Source organism: Mustelus asterias, chromosome 16, assembly GCF_964213995.1.
Source record: "Mustelus asterias chromosome 16, sMusAst1.hap1.1, whole genome shotgun sequence".
Taxonomy (NCBI): domain Eukaryota; kingdom Metazoa; phylum Chordata; class Chondrichthyes; order Carcharhiniformes; family Triakidae; genus Mustelus; species Mustelus asterias.
The window spans coordinates 44,780,647-44,799,829 of NC_135816.1; the positions used below are offsets into that span (position 1 = coordinate 44,780,647).

Consider the following 19,183-nt stretch of genomic DNA (forward strand, 5'->3'; position numbering starts at 1 on the left):
TAACAAACTCCAGCAAATCATAACCTGCCAATGACAATGAAGCCTTAACACGTCACAAGAAGCTATTGAGTGATCCTGGGTCTTGTGCAAGTCCACAGATCCTTGAAGGTGACGTCACAGGTGGAGAAGGTGGTGAAGAAGGCATATGGCATGCTTGCCTTTATAGGACGGGGCATAGAGTATAAAAGTTGGGGTCTGATGTTGCAGATGTATAAAACGTTGGTTCGGCCGCATTTGGAATACTGCGTCCAGTTCTGGTCGCCACACTACCAGAAGGACGTGGAGGCTTTGGAGAGAGTACAGAGGAGGTTTACCAGGATGTTGCCTGGTATGGAGGGGCTTAGTTATGAGGAGGGATTGGGTAAATTGGGGTTGTTCTCCCTGGAAAGAAGGAGGATGAGGGGAGACTTAATAGAGGTGTATAAAATTATGAAAGGCATAGATAGGGTGAACGGTGGGAAGCTTTTCCCTGGGTCGGTGGTGACGTTCACAAGGGGTCATAGGTTCAAGGTGAAGGGGGGGAGGTTTAACACAGATATCAGAAGGACGTATTTTACACAGAGGGTGGTGGGGGCCTGGAATGCGCTGCCAGGCAAGGTGGTGGAGGCGGACACACTGGGAACGTTTAAGACTTATCTAGATAGCCATATGAACGGAGTGGGAATGGAGGGATACAAAAGAATGCTCTAGTTTGGACCAGGGAGCAGCACCGGCTTGGAGGGCCGAAGGGCCTGTTCCTGTGCTGTATTGTTCTTTGTTCTTGTGTTACACCAGTGAGTGAAAAAACTACATGAAAATCTCAGTTTACCTACGAGGCCTATCTTTCCAGATAAGTGGAAAATGTCAGGTAGGAGTATTCACAGCCTCTTGCAGGGAATAATGAAATCCATTTCACCCCCATGCATTAATGTAAAAAAGTATTTCTATGTTATATTTGATATTTTTTCATTATATTTGGTTTTCCTTGTAAGCTCCTTGGCCTACTATCTCTTTTTACTTGAATGATATTGAACAAACCTTTCCGTAGAGGTGGGATGATATATATTCATCATTCTCTCAAACTCCTGTCAGCTCCTCTAATAGAGCAATTTGGTAATTTATTGGTCAGCTGGTCACAAAATGGGGAAAGACATTTCTCTTGAATTAGCTGTTGGATTAATTAGTAACCATTTTATAAGAATGTATTGTTATTTTGAAGGATTAAGGAATACTTTTTCAGGAATCATTTTAAGGATTAGGGAAGTAGGCTGTTCAGTCCTCTGCCAGTGCTTTTTTCCACATTGCAGCTATCTAACTCTAATTAATTTCCTTCCAGTTTTTTCAAAGCTAAGAAAAGAGAAATGAGCTGTTGATAATATTGTAACTTAATTGTGATATTCTCAAACAATAACAGCTTTTATCTAGATAATAATGTCTTTGCCATGATAAAATGTCCAAAGACACTTCACTGAAGCATTATAGAACAAAATATGACAAAGAGATATAAGGAGATATTGGGGTTTAACTTACTTCAAACTTCTGGTGGGCAATTTCTCTGTCCTCCAAAAATGTGATTTATTTCCCATTGTTATTATTACCCACAGCTTCTGGGTAATTGTGAGAATAGATTATTTTTCAAGATTTTTGGGAGATATTGTGTTGTTCTATAAAGAATAACTGTATAACTAGAGAATTTTATGTTTATGTGGGGAACAGAGACAATGGCCTTGATCTTTCAAATATTTAATTGGAGGAAATTTCTGCTCTTCCTGTATTGCACGTTGGGCAATCAGCCTGACAACTTAGATATAGTGAGGAGATGAAAGGGGTGGTGGTGAAGTAGAGCTGAGCATCATTAATACATGTCATGGGTTGTCAGATAATGTCATCAAGTGGCAGCATGTAGATAAGGAGCAGTTAGGGGTCAAGGATACATATTTAGAGGGCAATAGAGATAACAATGCAGAAGTGAAACCATTGGTTCAATGATAAGTCTAGATAGATAAGAATGGATCAGGAAAGTCCACCTAACTGGATGACAGTGGAGAGATGTTGGAGGAGGATGGAGAATCTTGTCAGACAGAGTGAGGGGGGAATAATGTTCCTTTGTCACAGTTATGATATTTTTTATTCATTCATGGGACGTGAGCGTCGCTGGCTGGCCAGCATTTATTGCCCATTCCTAGTTGCCCGAGGGCATTTGAGAGTCAACCACATTGCTGTGGCTCTGGAGCCACATGTAGGCCAGACCAGATTGTTTGTCATCATGAAAGGAAGTCAAGGGTTAGCAGAGAGATCTGTTTTTCTCATCCAACTTCCAGAACCATGCTAATGTTATACATTTGTGAACAGGAATTTGCTTCTCATGATTGTGCTGGAGAATTAAAACAAAATGATGCACATTTGACATAAAGAAAATACTGCTACTTACTTGTTGGGGGTTATATTACATGTGATGATACAGACATATTGCATCTGACTATAAGACATACACATTTTATTAGGAAGACATAAATTTCCCCTTCAGCGCCTGGGGTTTTTGATGTGGTAATACTAATTTTCAAAATGAGAAACTAATTTAGTGGCACGGTTATGAGGATTATGTAATTAAAGCAATTATAACATTTTGCTAAATAAATTACAAAAAAAAATGTAGACGATATTTGCTGATAGAACCATGTCTTTCATGATGCAGATCTTTTCAGGACCTTGCCAAGCAAACAGATGTTCCATATGGAACTGTCCTTGATTCAGAAGTATTGCAAATTATCAAAACGAAGGGTCGGAATCCATTTGAGCTTGAACAAACATATGCTCATTTGTGGAATATGATAAACAAAACAAATGGTTTGGAGAACTGTGTGAAGAGAATTCATGATGGAATCCAAAGGGTGAGTGAGAAACTGCATGCAAGACTTTATTTAAGACAGTTTACATGGCATTTGACTTTGAATCACCTCTATCAATGTTATTGTTTGTAAATATACGATTGCAGATAGCGAAACTGCTTTGGATGTATTTTGTAATTAGTGAATTATGTATGCATTTACTGGGTGGAAATGTGGGCACAATAGTCTGAAAATCAGTCACAATTGTGAATCTTCCTCTTCTACAATATGAATTGAAATACAAGTTAAAATTTTTAGCAAATGTTGGCTTCAGGACTTGCTCTAAAATCCATCTTGAACAATAGCTATACATACCCCACTTACTGTTGTTAAAGATCTGAAAAGAGATTACTTTGAGCAATCAATCTGTGGTTATATTGAGAAGGTAAAATGGAGCACCTGTGTATTTCTTTGTAATGTTATGACCAGTCAACAATAGCACTGGAACGTATAATTTAGCAAGATAACACAGGCAGTCACAATGATCCTTAATTCTTCTCAGACAACTTAAAAGCTAGCAATGATTTTAAATGTTGAAATGCCTCAGAAAGCTCAGACTTTCAGAAAGCTCAGACTTTCACGAAAGGTCATTGCTGACATCTGCAGCCTCCTGGAACAAAGCCTCTTTACAATGGGCCAGGTGGACGTGAATTGTCAGTGGCCACCGAGGTCACCTCATCACTGAACATCTTCACCACCAGATTCTTCCAGAGATCTGTTGATGGCAACTGCAGAATTTCACAATCTGCTGTCCACAAGGGCATCTCCCAGGTGACTGATGCCATGTTTGCCAGGGCTACCACTTATGTCCCTTTTGCAACTGATGATGCCAGTCAGACCCGCGGGTTTCTGCATTGACTGCATCCCCAAGCTACACGGAGTCATAGGCTACACACATATGGTAATGAACGTGCCATCACGTCAACTTAACAGTCATTGTCAATCGAGGGAGATTCCACTTTGTCAATGTTCAGCTAGTACGTGATCACCGGAAGGTTTTCATGCATGTCTGTCATGCTGCTTTCATTCTGCACCAGTCACATCTCCTGTAGCTCTTTATGCTCCAAACAGAATCAACAGACAGGTCCTTGGAAATAATTGATGTGCTCTAAGGATGTATTCGATGTCACCAGTGAGAAGCACCACTACTGCTGCAGAGGAAATTTACGACTGGAGCTAAATGAACACAATACTCATTGAGCAAACCATGTTGCTGAGAGGGTGATTCAAGTAACCGGTCAGATCTGGAGATGTCATTCAGTATGCAAGGATGCCCAGAATAGTCATAGAATCATAAAACCCTACAGTGCAGAAGGAAGCCATTCGGCCCATCGAGTCTGCACCAACCACAATCCCACCCAGGCCCTATCCCCATAACCCCATGCATTTACCCTAGCTAGACCCACTGACACTAAGGGGCAATTTAGCGTGGCCAATCCACCTAACCCGCACATCTTTGGACTGTAGCATTGGTCTGCTTCACCTTGTACATTGTAGCAGAGCAGACAGGACTGGAGCTGCAGGAGGAGGAAGCTGATGAAGAGGAGGAGGACCCTGATGTGGGTAGGATGCCTGTATCCGCACATCTAGATGTCACAAAAGCCCATGATGGACTTATAAAGGCACTGTTCAGAAAACCTGGGTGCAAAGTCTCATGGTACATGAGTGTTGAATCGGCTGCTATACCACTGCCCTCCCTACCACCCAACCCAAATCATCCTCACAGTTAAGAATTCCTCACCCACACCTTTGTGGGGATCCCATTCCTTTCCAAGTTAGTGTGCTTCTGGAACTCAGAAAGCAACAATGAAGAAAACAATAGAGACTTGAAGTAAAATGAAGGATTCATTTATATTTTCATTTACATTAAGACAATTACATTTTTATAAATACTGAAATGAATCCCCTTGTGCAACTAAAAGGTCTTTATCTTTTTCTATTAGTTCTACATAGGGTTATCCCTATTGCCTCAGCAGAGATCAAGACTGGATGATTATTGCTTGTATAGCTGAGATGTCCTTGGGCCTGTGAAGACTGTGTGATGTGCAATGTGTTTTTGGGGAAAAGCCTTCGAGCAGCACAGCAGACCGGGAGACACCAGCAGGGGGCCTGTAGTGAGGTTTGCGACCAGCATAATGTCGGTCGCGAGTCTCCCAAGCACTTTTTTTGACAGAAATTGACACGTAGCTAATTATCATATTGAAATGAGAATACTCCTGTTTTCCCACAGGTTGGACACTTAGATTTCATTTGGGAGAATCCCAGCCTACATTTTTTGTTGGGGCAGTGGTCTCTTTAAGAATTAGCTTTCTCTGAAAGGTTTCCAGTGATCATGTGACCATGCTGCCTGAGAGTTAAGCAATAGAGGGGAAAGCAAGTCAACCAGGAGAGAATTGTGGTGGTGAGGAGGTTCCTGGGTGTAGCTCTGGCCATAAACCAGTTTTTATTTTTAGAACAAGCTGAGGGCAGGATTCTGTTGAAAATTCTGTGCTGGCCAGAAGGGTGGAGAAACCTTAATAACCGAAGGACTTGACTAACAGTAAGTTGAAATCTGGGATAGCCAAGCCAAGAGAGTGAAAGAGTTCATAGCTACAAATCCAGAGTTAAAGAACATCAGAACCAGAAGTGCTCTGACCCGAGGTGACAATGTTTAAGACACTAGCCATGCTTGTGTTGAACCAGGAGTCTACAGTCATGGGGACAATTGGAGGAGATTTGAAAGAAAAATCTTGCCAAAAATAAAAGGAAGACCAAAGAAATCGGACCAACCTTCCAATTTCTAACACCTAACTTGAGCTTATTGGGCGCTTAATCAAATGGGTGTAAAAGGAACACTGAATTAAGGAGTTCAGTTTAAAGTATAAGGATATGTGTTCATGATACTTTTAATATATTTTAACGTAACTATTTAACATAGATTGTGATTATTAATATTCATGTTCTCTGATTTTTGTGTCGTAAAATTATTTTGTTATGAAATTGTGAGCCTTGTGGATTCATTATTTTAGTTGGTTGTTTGGATTCTTAAAAAAAAAACCCAACATTTCGCTGGCCTCAACCGAGACCATAACAAGGGCAGATTTGGTCATTGGGGCAGAAGGCAACATGACTTGGAGGCAGAGATATATAACGCGAGGGATGAGAAGTGGAAGCCTATGAGCAAAGTCCACATTTCCTTATGTCCTTTCTTCATCTTTCCTCTAATGGCCCACTTGTACTTCCCTGCTTAGTAAAAGCTGGGAAAATCTTTGCAGCATGTCAGTGAGGCACTGAGTAGCGAAAGTCAGGCTTGCCACTATCCTATTTAAAGTGACAGATTCCGTGTACAGATCTTTGGTCAAGGACAACGGGCATGGATTGCCTCCCCTGTCTGATGGTCCATACACATGGCCACTCTTTCCATGGAGGTGGAGATCTGTAAAAGCCAGAGACATAATATCACTCACCTTTGAGGTGGATTCTTCCAATCTCTCTCCAAGAGCATACAGTGCCTCTTGAAATATCATCAGAACCTCTCGCTTCTTCAGATTGAGCTCACTGCCATCACCTGCCTGCCTGCGATAGAGATTCATACATTTCATACACTCTGCTCTGGCCCATGTGCACCAGCCTAAAATTTGAGGCTGGGTGGGGAAAAGCCCTTATGTGGCCATAAAGGACCTTAATAGGGGAAAGGGTGGGTTTCCTACCCGAGACCCTGCCCACCCTACCATGAAATTGCATCTGGGTCATGGGTGGAGAACAGAGGGAACCCCACCTGTGCAATTTTATAACGCCCTCACTCCGCCGAACCCCCCCACCTCAGAATCCAGCTGGGGGAAGCGCAAAATTCTATCATTGGAGTCTGAGCATTCTTCTTCTTCAAAGAGGAAAAGTATGGGGGCGATTCTCCCAAAAACTTCTAAGTGCCGAATTTGCGTAAAAATGAGTAAATCACGCTGGTTTCTTCAGCAGGTTGTTTCAAAATGAATCTCCCATGTTCTACGCACTGCTGAGTGCACGAGCGTAAATTAGTCCAAAAAGCTGAGGGTGGGGCATTTTCCCGCTGGAGAGGCCGGCAGCATAGCGCTGAGTGGGCCACTGCACATGCACCGATCTGTCAGTGCCGAGATCAGCAGACGCGCAGTGGCCCATGTCTGCCGGCTTCCTGATTGCTGGTCAGCTCGATCGCCGGCTATGCGACCCCCCACCACGACCCAATCGCTGGACATCCGAACATGCCCGGGCCAGCCTCAACCTCCCCGCAGCCCCAATCTCCTGATCCACCCCAGCTCTCCCCCCCCCCCCACCCCGCAGTCCTGACCACCGCCCCCCCCCCCCTTCCTGGTAGTCCCGACACCCCCCCAGCAGGCTGCCCCCCACTCCGATAGCCAGCCCTGATTGCTGACCTCCCTCCCTCTGTCATTCAGCCCAAAGTGCAGAGTAGCAAAGGGAAACCCCACTTCCACAAATCACCCCCCAGAGACCCTGCCCCTCCCATCAGTCCCCCCATTAGATTCCACCCCCTTGGCATTGCCCAATGTTCAATGGGCAGTGCCAAGATGCCCCTTGGGCAGTGCCAGGGGCCCAGCCTGGCACTGCCAAGGTAGCAATACCCAGGGGGCACCCCCCCCCCCACAGCACTCGACCCTCTGGGAGGGCCTCGATTGCCTTCAGTCCCGGGTTTGCTACTGATATTAAAATTCTGTGATAATGAACATTACCATAATTTATGCAGCTCCATGCCGATTTCTGGCACAGAGCTGATGGTGCCGGAAATTTGGCGCTCGGAGAGGCGCGGAGGCCGTAGTGTCCAGCGGGGAGCCCACGAACCGCCCTCTGCTCGAATCTCCCGGCCCACTGCACTACAAAAGCAGCTTAGCGGAATGGGAGAATTGCCCCCCCCCCGCCCCCCAACATGTGCGAGAAATGGATTTCATAGAGAGGATGAAATATCAACATTCGTGGAAGGTGATTGTGAGGAATTGCTGTGAGACAAGGCTCAGTGTCAATGTTGGCTGTTCAGATAGGGATGTGAGACAGAGGAATGAATGAAGCTGCAATGTATGTGGGTCTGAGGACTGATATGCAAAACAATGTTGGGGAATTCAGCGAGCTTTCACCTGAATGTGGATCCATTGGGACATTTTGTTTGCATTTTGTTCTCTTCTCCTGTGGGAACACAAAAGTTATTTTTATCACCCCGTGAGAACAGCCACAACTCCTCAGTTGCTTGTACGCCGGCTGCAGTCTTGTGACGACGAGAAGTGACCTTGTGAGGGTCGGCAGTACCCAGCTTGCACCCCTTGTCAGTGCTGCAGCCAGTCCTTTACAGAGAGATGCTGCACCCTCAACCCACTGCCACCAACATGGCAGGCTCTCCCTCCCCAGCTGATGCACCCTCTTCCTTGTTCAGTTGTAAACCTCAAAGAGATCCGAGATGTGGTGTTCACCTTCAGGGAGCAGATGCGCTTGTGGCACTACAGCCGGGTTTTCCAGATGATCCCACAGCTGCTGGCCTCCTCTACAATCATGTTCATGCTCACTTGATTAGTTGGGAAGGTCCCATCCTTCTGTCTCTGGCACAGAGGATCTCTTACCTTGTCCAAGAAGCCTGGAGGAGAAAATGCAGCGAGTCATTACGGGTCACCATGGGATATTCCTTCCGATCTGTTGACAAGTCTGTCCTTCCTCACGCCTTCACTACACCTGCTTCAGTGATGTCTTGATCCTCTCTCAATGGCAGACCCTAGTCTGCTGGCTGCTGGGCAGGAAGGTCAGTGTTTTGGTACTGCTGCAGCTTTTAAGATGGTGCCAATGTCTAGTTTTTATGTTTATGATCGGGAGTGGACCAGGAAGAAGGATTGGGTCCAGCAAAGAGGCAGATATGGATGAATTACTGCTGTGCCCCACAGGCTACAATGTTTCAGTGGCTCTGTGTTTCCATTTTTGGGGAGGTAAGAATCTCTGAGTAATGCAAAACAAGGCTGGCTCATAACAACAACAACAACAACTGGGATGAATATAATGCATTAAACATAGTAAAACATCCCAAGGCATTTTGTGGTAGCATTATGATACCACATGAAGAGATATTGATTGGAATTTGGCCGACCCACCTGCCATGGGAGTCAGAGCGGGCGAGGGGCAGGCCATGAAAACGTCTGTTGACCTCGGGCGGGATTTTACGGTTTGGGGACAAGTGAGCCCGTAAAATCCCGCCCTTTAGGACAGATGACCAAAAGCTTGGTCAATGTGATGTGACCTCCTTTTTACTCCAGTCACTTTTGTTCACTTTTTTCTCCCATATTATCAGTCTGAGAATATAACTCCCAATCTTTGCCTCACTCTTACATTCTACTTTGGTCAACCAGGCTTTGTGAGTATAAATTGCGCTTTTTGTCAATTTAAATAAATTGATGTAATTTTCCTTGTGAAAGGACAATGTGCAAGATAGCAATACAAGTTAAAACAACAGCATATTTAAATTCTACACTTTTCCCGACAGTAGGGATTTTGCTGTCATCTGGATGGTGGTAATCTCACAGCATTTTACATGAAAATGTGTTCATTTTATAGAAAAGATAAATGTTGCGGGAATGGCAGAAGGCATTGATGTGGTTTGTAGAAATGCAGTGGGTTAATGAAAAATACATCATCAGGAGTAAATCACATGCAATTGACATCCAATCATTGGGCAAATATTATGCTCAGGCAAACATCTAAGATCATTTTTGTAACAGGATTTTTTAGGCAACCCAACAGACCAGCTAGCAGTAAGAAGCTGCCTGACCCCCATCTTCCTGACGATAATGTAGGTAAAGCAGAGAATTGTAAAATGGTTCTGCAGGCGTGCTGGATTCCAATGACAAGGGCTTAGAACAATACAGGTTTATTGTTAACTCTGAGAAGAGCAGCTCTTACATGCTATGTGTCTGCCTGCACTCTGGAGAGAACTCCCGTGCTGCTGGCATGTCACCACTTATGTGCCTGTGTCATCACAGTGCCCGCATGACAACCCAATCTACATCTTGTCAGTTTAAGTTCAAACAACCAGCAGTACTGAGCGGAAACAGTGTGTGAGAACAGTCACTGGATGCAAACTATTTACAGCCTCAAAATTAAACAGGCTAGCAACAAGCAACTGTTTACATCATGCAAAACTTGGATTAGGCTGCTGCAGTTGATGCAGAGCCCATCGTGTCTCCTTTCCCCTTTTTTTTAACAAAGCAAAGGCTATTCCTGGAAGCTTGTATTTGGTTTATTCATATGCCCTGAAAGTGTGATTGTGCCAGTTGGCTGTGCTGGAAATGCTCTTGGGATGGTATTCTCAGTGTGGAGCTGTTTGGTTGCGGGGCATGGCTGTGTACCGCCATCAATTTGTCATAGCCATGTGTGGTCGGGACCCTGACCGTTTGACCAAGTGTTGAAGGGCTTGCGAACATTTCAATCATTTTCCCCATAGCTGGTGCTCCATGAGGACACAACTCATGTCGGTTTCAATGTTTGGTTGCAAGAGGGCCTTGGCAATGGGGATTGTGGTCCACCAGGAGAACATATGCCCAGGAGAAATCTGTGCGATCTCACACACATTTCTCAATTAGGTGCTTGGCTAAGCGGATCACCCATTCTGCCACGCCCTTGGACTATAGGTTTAGGGGGCTACTCGTGATGTGCTCAGAGTCCCATGTGTGTGCAAAATGCGTAAACCCGTTGGAGACGAACTGGCGAGAATTGTCCATCATTATCTTCTGAACGATGTTGCAAAGTGTCTCTTCAGTTTGATTATGACTGTGTTACTCTTCATGTCTGGCAAGTGGTCAACATCGAACAACTCAAGAGTATGAGTCAGACCAAGTGATGTTTATCATTCCATTAAAAAATTTCAGCCACTGTAAATGGCCATGGGAGATCCGGGTTCTCAAGTAGATGCCGTGGCTTTTTGTCTTCATGAAGCTTGAGGGCATTACATGATGCACATCTGGATACTCCCCTCTCCATGTCAGCATACATGGAGGGCCAGTATAGTGATTCCTTTGCCCTGTATCTGATTGCTTCCAACCCTGGGTATAGTACTTCTGCAGAAGGCGGGGATGACGAATCAGAATCAGTCTGTCTTCGATGGTTAGTCCATCTCTGATGGTGAAGAATGTGGGGAGCGATGGGAAAAGTCCTTTGAGTCCGCGGGCCAGCCTTTCATGATGACATTTTGAAGCCGTCTGCATGGGATATCTGCTTTAGGCCCTCTTTGAGTTCCTGGATTCAATGAGAGGAAAGCACCTTTACAATCATGATGCTGATATCCTCCTCACAGTCTTCCTGGTCAGTGGTGAGTAGGGAGGCTCTGGAAAGGGCAATAGCCAGGTACAGCTCCTCACCGCACTTATAGACAACACTGAGGTTGTAGCATTGTAGCTTTAGCATTACATGCTGCAGCCATGAAGACAAAGTGTGAAGAGGCTTTTCTAGAATAGTATTGAGTGGCTGTTGAGTTCCAACACTTAAATAATGACCAAATATGAAGTCATGGAATTTCTGACAGGCAAGTATAATGGCCAGAATTTTCCAGCCGTTCACACTCCATCACCACTGCAAGCGAAGATGAAAAATTTGACGCTCAGCCAAAAAATTCCAGCCATTATCTGTAACTAGTTTGATGATAGACCCCTAGCTGATAGTAGTTTACAGGAGCTATATATTATGGTTGATTGGTGTTGAAGTAACTGCCTGACACACACTGTAATGATGTGGATGGCATTTGCTACCAAATAAACCTGTTGGACTTTAACCTGGTGTTGTTAAAACTCTTACACACTGTAATGTACAGAGTTGATACCAAAGCAAGTATGTAGTGCACAGTCCACAGCAAAGCATTTGCTCATCTAAGTAAGCTTTTCTGCTATGAATAGAGTTTAAGCAAAAATGTATCATACGTACAAATTAGGAACATCAGTTGAAAATAGAAAATTCAGGAGGATTTTTTTAAATTAAAAGTGCAGCGGGAACAGATTGCCAATGTGGGTGGCAGAATGGGATGCTTTTTGAAGAAGTAGTGTAATTAGAAATGCATCAAAGAAATATTGTGGACAAGTGACCGAACGGACGAAAGGCATTTTCCTACCTAAAACTGTTAGTATCCATTCTTGATTCTAATCATCCATCTCATCGCTCTCAAGGGAATAATAATGAGATCCAGGTTCATTAAGTGCCCATGAAAATGCGCCAGTATGCGATCCCATGAATGTAAAACTGTGCATATGGATCACCAACTGTTTGCTGGTGAGATTTAGGAAAACAAATGGATCATCATTTCTGTCAGTGGATGAGCAGCTAATCATAGCACAGAAGGAGGCCATTCTGTCCATCGAGTCTACACCGACAACAATCCCACCCAGGCTGTATTCCCGTGACCCCTCATATTTACCCTGCTAATCCCCCTGACACTCGGGTCAATTTAGCATGGCCAATCAATTTGACCCACACATCTTTGGACTGTGGGAGGAAACCGAAGCACCCGGAGGAGACCCACACAGACACAGGGAGAATGTGCAAACTCCACACAGACAGTGACCTGAGGCCGGAATTGAACCCGGGTCCCTGGCGCTGTGAGGCAGCAGCGCTAACCACTGAGCCACCGTGCCGCTGTGTGCATCCACGGAGTTAGTCAGGGTCTTCAGCTCTGCTATTCTTTGATCAATCTAGACAGCATAATAGACCATGGGCTATTGTTACTACTTGCCTCAGATAAGATGTTTGTCTGATTGTGAGTTTATCCGCAATAAGTTGAATGATATTTCGGAATCAAGCTACTTGACTGCATGTTGAAGGAGCTGGAAAAAGCTATTAATCTTAGAATTAATACTGTAAATAGCAAACAATCAGTGATTGTGAAATTATCCATGAGAATGGATAATATTTTCAAAAGTAGAATACTGAAATAAAAACTATCTGGAGCCATGAAATGCTGACTGGATAATTGGTTTCCAATGCGTTTTGAGATGATAGGAGAATTTTATTTTGTGATCAGATAATTTTAGCTTAATTAAAAATTATGAACAAATGGATTCCAGCAAAAGAAGTGGAGCCATGAATTTTGACCCAGAATATATTTACTTTTGAGGTAAGTGTACTGCAAGAGACAAGAACAAAACATCATTTGTTGTTGCCATTAACATCTGTCAAATCAAAGAATTCAAAACATAGGCCATGGATGAACAGGGATATCCACTGCTTGCTGAAGTCCAAGTCTGAGGTGTTCAAGTCAGGCGACACTGACCTATACAAGAAAGCCAGATACAATCTAAGGAGATCCATCAAAGATGCCAAAAGACAGTACCGAATCAAGCTAGAATCCCAGGCTAGCCACACCGACCACCGTCAGCTATGGCAAGGTCTGCAAGACATTACAGGCTAGAAGATGAAGGCATGTAAAATCCCCAGCTCCAATGCACCCCTCCCTGATGAGCTCAATGCATTCTACACCCGTTTTGAGCAAGAGGTCAGCGAGAGCATGCCCTCCATCCTGGAAGCCCTGCATGAACCTGTATCTGGGGTCACCAATACAGATGTCAGAGCAGCTTTCTCGAAGGTCAACCCGCAGAAAGCAACTGCCCCGGATGGGGTACCTGGACAAGCACTCAGATCCTGCACGGATCAGCTGGCGGGGGTATTCACAGACATCTTCAACCACTCTTTACAACAATCTGAGGTCTCTATCTGCTTCAAGAAGATGACTATCATCCCGGTACCTAAGGAAAACCAAGCAGCGTGCGTAATGACTATCACCCGGTGTCTATGACATCCATCATTATGAAGTGCTTTGAAAGGTTAGTCATGGCACAAATCAATTCCAGCCTTCCGGACTACCTGGATCCACTACAGTTTGCCTACCGCCGCAACAGGTCCACAGCAGACACCATCTCCCTGGCCCTGCACTCAACCCTGGAACACCTAGGTAACAAGAACACCGATGTCAGACTCCTATTTATTGACTACAGTTCAGCCTTCAACACCATTATTCCCACGAAACCCATCTCCAAACTCCATGGTCTGGGCCTTGGCACCTCCCTCTGCAACTGGAGCCTGAACTTCCTAACTCACAGATCACAATCAGTAAGGATAGGTAACAACACCTCCTCCACGATCATCCTCAACAGTAGAGATAGGCGAGGTGATGAATGAATACTTTTCTTCAGTGTTCACCAAGGAGAGGGGCCATGTTTTTCAGGAAGAGAAGGTGTTACAGGCTAATAGGCTGGAGGAAATAGATGTTCGGAGGGAGGATGTATTGGCAGTTTTGAATAAACTGAAGGTCGATAAGTCCCCTGGGCCTGATGAAATGTATCCTAGGATTCTTTGGGAGGCGAGGGATGAGATTGCAGAGCCTTTGGCTTTGATCTTTAGGTCCTCGCTGTCCACGGGGATGGTGCCGGAGGACTGGAGAGTGGCAAATGTTGTTCCTCTGTTTAAGAAAGGGAATAGAAATGACCCTGGTAATTATAGACCGGTTAGTCTGACTTCGGTGGTTGGTAAATTGATGGAAAAGGTCCTTAGGGATGGAATTTACGACCATTTAGAAAGATGCGGATTAATCCGGGATAGTCAGCACGGATTCGTGAAGGGCAAATCGTGCCTCACAAATTTGATAGAATTTTTTGAGGAGGTAACTAGGTGTGTTGATGAAGGTAGGGCGGTTGATGTCATATACATGGATTTTAGTAAGGCGTTTGATAAGGTCCCCCATGGTCGGCTTATGATGAAAGTAAGGAGGTGTGGGATAGAGGGAAAGTTGGCCGATTGGATAGGTAACTGGCTATCTGATCGAAGACAGAGGGTGGTGGTGGATGGAAAATTTTCGGACTGGAGGCAGGTTGCTAGCGGAGTGCCGCAGGGATCGGTGCTTGGTCCTCTGCTCTTTGTGATTTTTATTAATGACTTAGAGGAGGGGGCTGAAGGGTGGATCAGTAAATTTGCTGATGACACCAAGATTGGTGGAGTAGTGGATGAGGTGGAGGGCTGTTGTAGGCTGCAAAGAGACATAGATAGGATGCAAAGCTGGGCTGAGAAATGGCAAGTGGAGTTTAACCCTGGTAAGTGTGAGGTGATTCATTTTGGTAGGACAAATTTAAATGTGGATTACAGGGTCAAAGGTAGGGTTCTGAAGACTGTGGAGGAACAGAGAGATCTTGGGGTCCATATCCACAGATCTCTGAAGGTTGCCACTCAAGTGGATAGAGCTGTGAAGAAGGCATATAGTGTGTTAGCTTTTATTAACAGGGGGTTGGAGTTTAAGAGCCGTGGGGTTATGCTGCAACTGTACAGGACCTTGGTGAGACCGCATTTGGAATATTGCGTGCAGTTCTGGTCACCTCACTATAAGAAGGATGTGGAAGCGCTGGAGAGAGTGCAGAGGAGATTTACCAGGATGCTGCCTGGCTTGGAGTGTCGGTCTTATGAGGAAAGGTTGAGGGAGCTGGGGCTGTTCTCTCTGGAGCGGAGGAGATTGAGGGGAGACTTAATAGAGGTTTATAAAATGATGAAGGGGATAGATCGAGTGAACGTTCAGAGACTATTTCCTCGGGTGGATGGAGCTATTACAAGGGGGCATAACTGTAGGGTTCATGGTGGGAGATATAGGAAGGATATCAGAGGTAGGTTCTTCACGCAGAGAGTGGTTGGGGTGTGGAATGGACTGCCTGCAGTGATAGTGGAGTCAGACACTTTAGGAACATTTAAGCGGTTATTGGATAGGCACATGGAGCACACCAGGACGGTAGGGAGTGGGATAGCTTGATCTTGGTTTCAGATGAAGGTCGGCACAACATCGTGGGCCGAAGGGCCTGTTCTGTGCTGTACTGTTCTATGTTCTATGTTCTATAACACCGGTGCCTGACAAGGCTGTGTTCTCAGCTCCCTACTATACTCCCTATACACCTATGACTGTGTGGCCAAATTCCCCTCCAATTCGATTTTCAAGTTTGCTGACGACACCGTCGTAGTGGGTCAGATCTCAAACAATGATGAGACAGAGTACAGGAATGAGATGGAGAATCTGGTGAACTGGTGCGGCAACAATAATCTCTCCCTCAATGTCAACAAAACAAAGGAGATTGTCATCGACTTCAGGAAGTGTAAAGGAGAACATGCCCCTGTCTACTTCAATGGGGATGAAGTAGAAAGGGTCAAAAGCTTCAAGTTTTTAGGTGTCCAGATCACCAACAACCTGTCCTGGCCCCCCATGCCGACACTATAGTGAAGAAAGCCCACCAATGCCTCTACTTTCTCAGAAGACTAAGGAAATTTGGCATGTCAGCTATGACTCTCACCAACTTTTACAGATGCACCATAGAAAGCATTCTTTCTGGTTGTGTCACAGCTTAGTATGGCTCCTGCTATGCCCAAGACCGCAAGGAACTACAAAAGGTCGTGAATGTAGCCCAATTCATCATGCAAGCCAGCCTCCCATCCATTGACTCTGTCTACACTTCCCCTGCCTCGGCCAAGCAGCCAGCATAATGAAGGACTCTTCCACCTTCTTCCATCCAGAAAAAGATACGAAAGTCTGAGGTCACATACCAACTGACTCAGCTTCTTCTCTGCTGTTGTCAGACTTTTGAATGGACTTACCTTGTATTAAGTTGATCTTTCCCTACACCCTAGCTATGTCTGCAACACTATATTCTGCACTCTCTCGTTTCCTTCTCCATGAACGGTATGTTTTGTCTGTATAGCACGCAAGAAACAATACTTTTCACTGTATGTTAATACATGTGACAATAATAAATCAAATCAATTTTATACAGAAAATTACTAATGACTTTTTTTGGTGACCTTACCAAAAAGATTCCAAGTGCCGAACGAGCGTGAAAACAGGAGAAAATCACGCTGATTTTTTAGGCAAGTTTCCTGTCGCAATGATACAGCATTTAATTAAAAAAGAGTCAGGATGTGATTCTCTCCAGTTGGGGGAGGGGTGGAGCCTATTCTCGCCATTGAAGCTGGCTGCTGAGCGCTAGGGGCACCATTGCGCATGCGCTCCAACCTCCGACCTCCACAGTACATTGGGAGCCTTCCTGACACTCTCCTCACCTCCCCCCCCCCCCCCCCCCCCCAGAGATTGGGACCCACAGCTGATCACTCACTATGCCAGTCTCCCCATCCAGCACCACCCCCCTCCCCCCGCCTGCCGATCGCCGCCCCAGCAGATCAATTCCCCCTCTGGATCGCCACCCCCTCATCATCATCCCAGTTTATCCCTAGTCCCAGAGTTCCCCCTTCACTCCTCCCTGCCTCCACTATCATGACCCACCCCTTTCAGACTTTGCCCCTTCAAGCACTGCCCCTTTAGGCCCCAGCCCCTCCATACCCCACATCCTCAGGTCCCACCCCCTCAGGCCTCACCCCTTGGCACTGCCCGGTGCCTGATAAGCAGTGCCAGGATGCCTGTGGACAGTGCCAAGGTGCCAGGCAGGCACTGCACAAATGGAACTGCTTGGCCCTGCCCCTGACCACCCGGTGAGCTTCACTGGCTTCCAGTCCCACTGATGAGGCCATCATGTTTAATCCCCATTGGTGGGGACCATATGTGATCCTGGTGGTGAGGGCCTCGACCAGTGAGCAGGTAAGGGCAAATAAGCTTGGACCATAGCGTCTGGGACTCACTAATTATATTTAACTGAGGTAATGAATGTTGAAATCAGCTTCATGACCTTTATGGGCGCAAACTGATTTTTCACCTCTCATCCAAGCTTACTGACTCACCACACTGATTAACCAGCAGGACAAGCTGGTCAGATTGCCCACTAAGTCTCATAGCAGCAAGAAAATCAGTGCAGATTGGCATGGTCCCACACTGAGTCATTTATTGGGACAATCGTGACTTGCGTGTCACTAGTGGGAGGGATGGGGCCTAAACATGCCGGTGAACCCAGCTGCAGTGTGATCGGATGCCATTTTGAAAGAGTGCCCGATCTCACAGTGCACCGGGAGACCCCTCCCTTCCCCCACGGCATCGGGACACCCCATTCATTGATAGCATGTTTCCCCAACACTTCCCCAACACAGATCACCAGCATTGGGGCATTGACGCCCTCCCAATGCCTCCCCCCTTCATGGCACCTGACACGCCCCTCCTTAATGAACCCCCTTCACGACTCCTCCATCATATCTCCCCTGCCAAAGCTCTCCTGTCATAACCCCCACTCAGGCCCCATCCCCTTGGCACCGCCTGGCACACTGGCACTGCCCAACTGGCATAGCCAGGGGTGCCAGGATGGCACCGCCAGGGTGCCAGGTGGGCACTGCCCAGCCATGTGCCCAACTACCTGGGGGCTTCAATGGCCTCCAAGCCCCCCAGCATGCCCATCACTCCTGGTCACCACTAATGGAGGGTCAGAAGACCCCGGGATATGGGAGAATCCAGCGTCGAAAATGCTAAGCATATTTAAATGCTACTTTAAATAGGTTAATCAGCCTTGCGCTCTTTCTGGGGGCAATCCGGCTTGCGTCCATAGAAAGAGACCAGGACAATTGTAAACTGCAAACTCTTATCTTATGGGGAGAAGGCAGGAGAATGGGGATGTGAATTATATCAGCCATGATTGAATGGCGGAGCAGACCCGATGGGCCAAATGGCCTAATTTCTGCTCCTACATCTTATAGTCTTATGGTGCTGGGCGCAAAACCAATTTTTAGGCCTACATGCAATTTTTTGGGTTGGTTTGATCTGTGTCTGGCGCGGAGAAGCCAGAAAAAAGCTCCCTTAGTGTTCTACTGAATAAGGTGTTTCTGATTAGTTCAACAAACAAAACTATTATTTTTGCTCAAAACTTATGTCCTCAAAATATCATACAGTAAATCAGTCCCATAGTTATCTACCTGATTTATGTAAAATGATGGTATCTAGATTTTCCTCTATGGCAGTATCTTATTAAACAAGCAATAGAGCCTGGCAGGTGAGTCCTTAACATGCGTTGCTTCCTCTAGTTTAGTGTCACATTCAGGATGGATTTTTAATAGCATTTACCATTGTTGTGTTTGGTGTTAATGCGTGTAATCAATGGCATTTAAAATCCCTTGGAATCATTATTATAAAACTAGTTGTAATTGCTCTAGCTCCTGCTGGGTTTTGGAAAGCAGATAAAAAGCTCTTCACTAATGAAAGCAAGACTGCTATTTATATCTACAGAGCTGTCAGAAGTAACAATATTGCCTTTGCTTTAACAAGACAGTAAGTTGGGGTCTGATTTCTTGTCACTTGTATCAAAGACAATGTAGCATTACTCCATTAATCAGTCTGGAGAAAGTCGGCAGCTTAAGTGTTGTTATTAGCCAAAAAA

General features: G+C 45.4%; 1 protein-coding gene across 1 annotated transcript in view; it reads left to right on the forward strand.

The window, feature by feature from the left end:
• Positions 1–19,183, forward strand: part of LOC144505344 (glutamate receptor ionotropic, delta-2-like) — a 393,564-nt gene that overhangs the window by 334,656 nt on the left and 39,725 nt on the right. Inside the window, exon 13 of the mRNA XM_078231464.1 lies at positions 2,675–2,870. Coding sequence (XP_078087590.1) covers positions 2,675–2,870 — 196 coding nt within the window. The remainder of the gene's footprint in view (positions 1–2,674; positions 2,871–19,183) is intronic.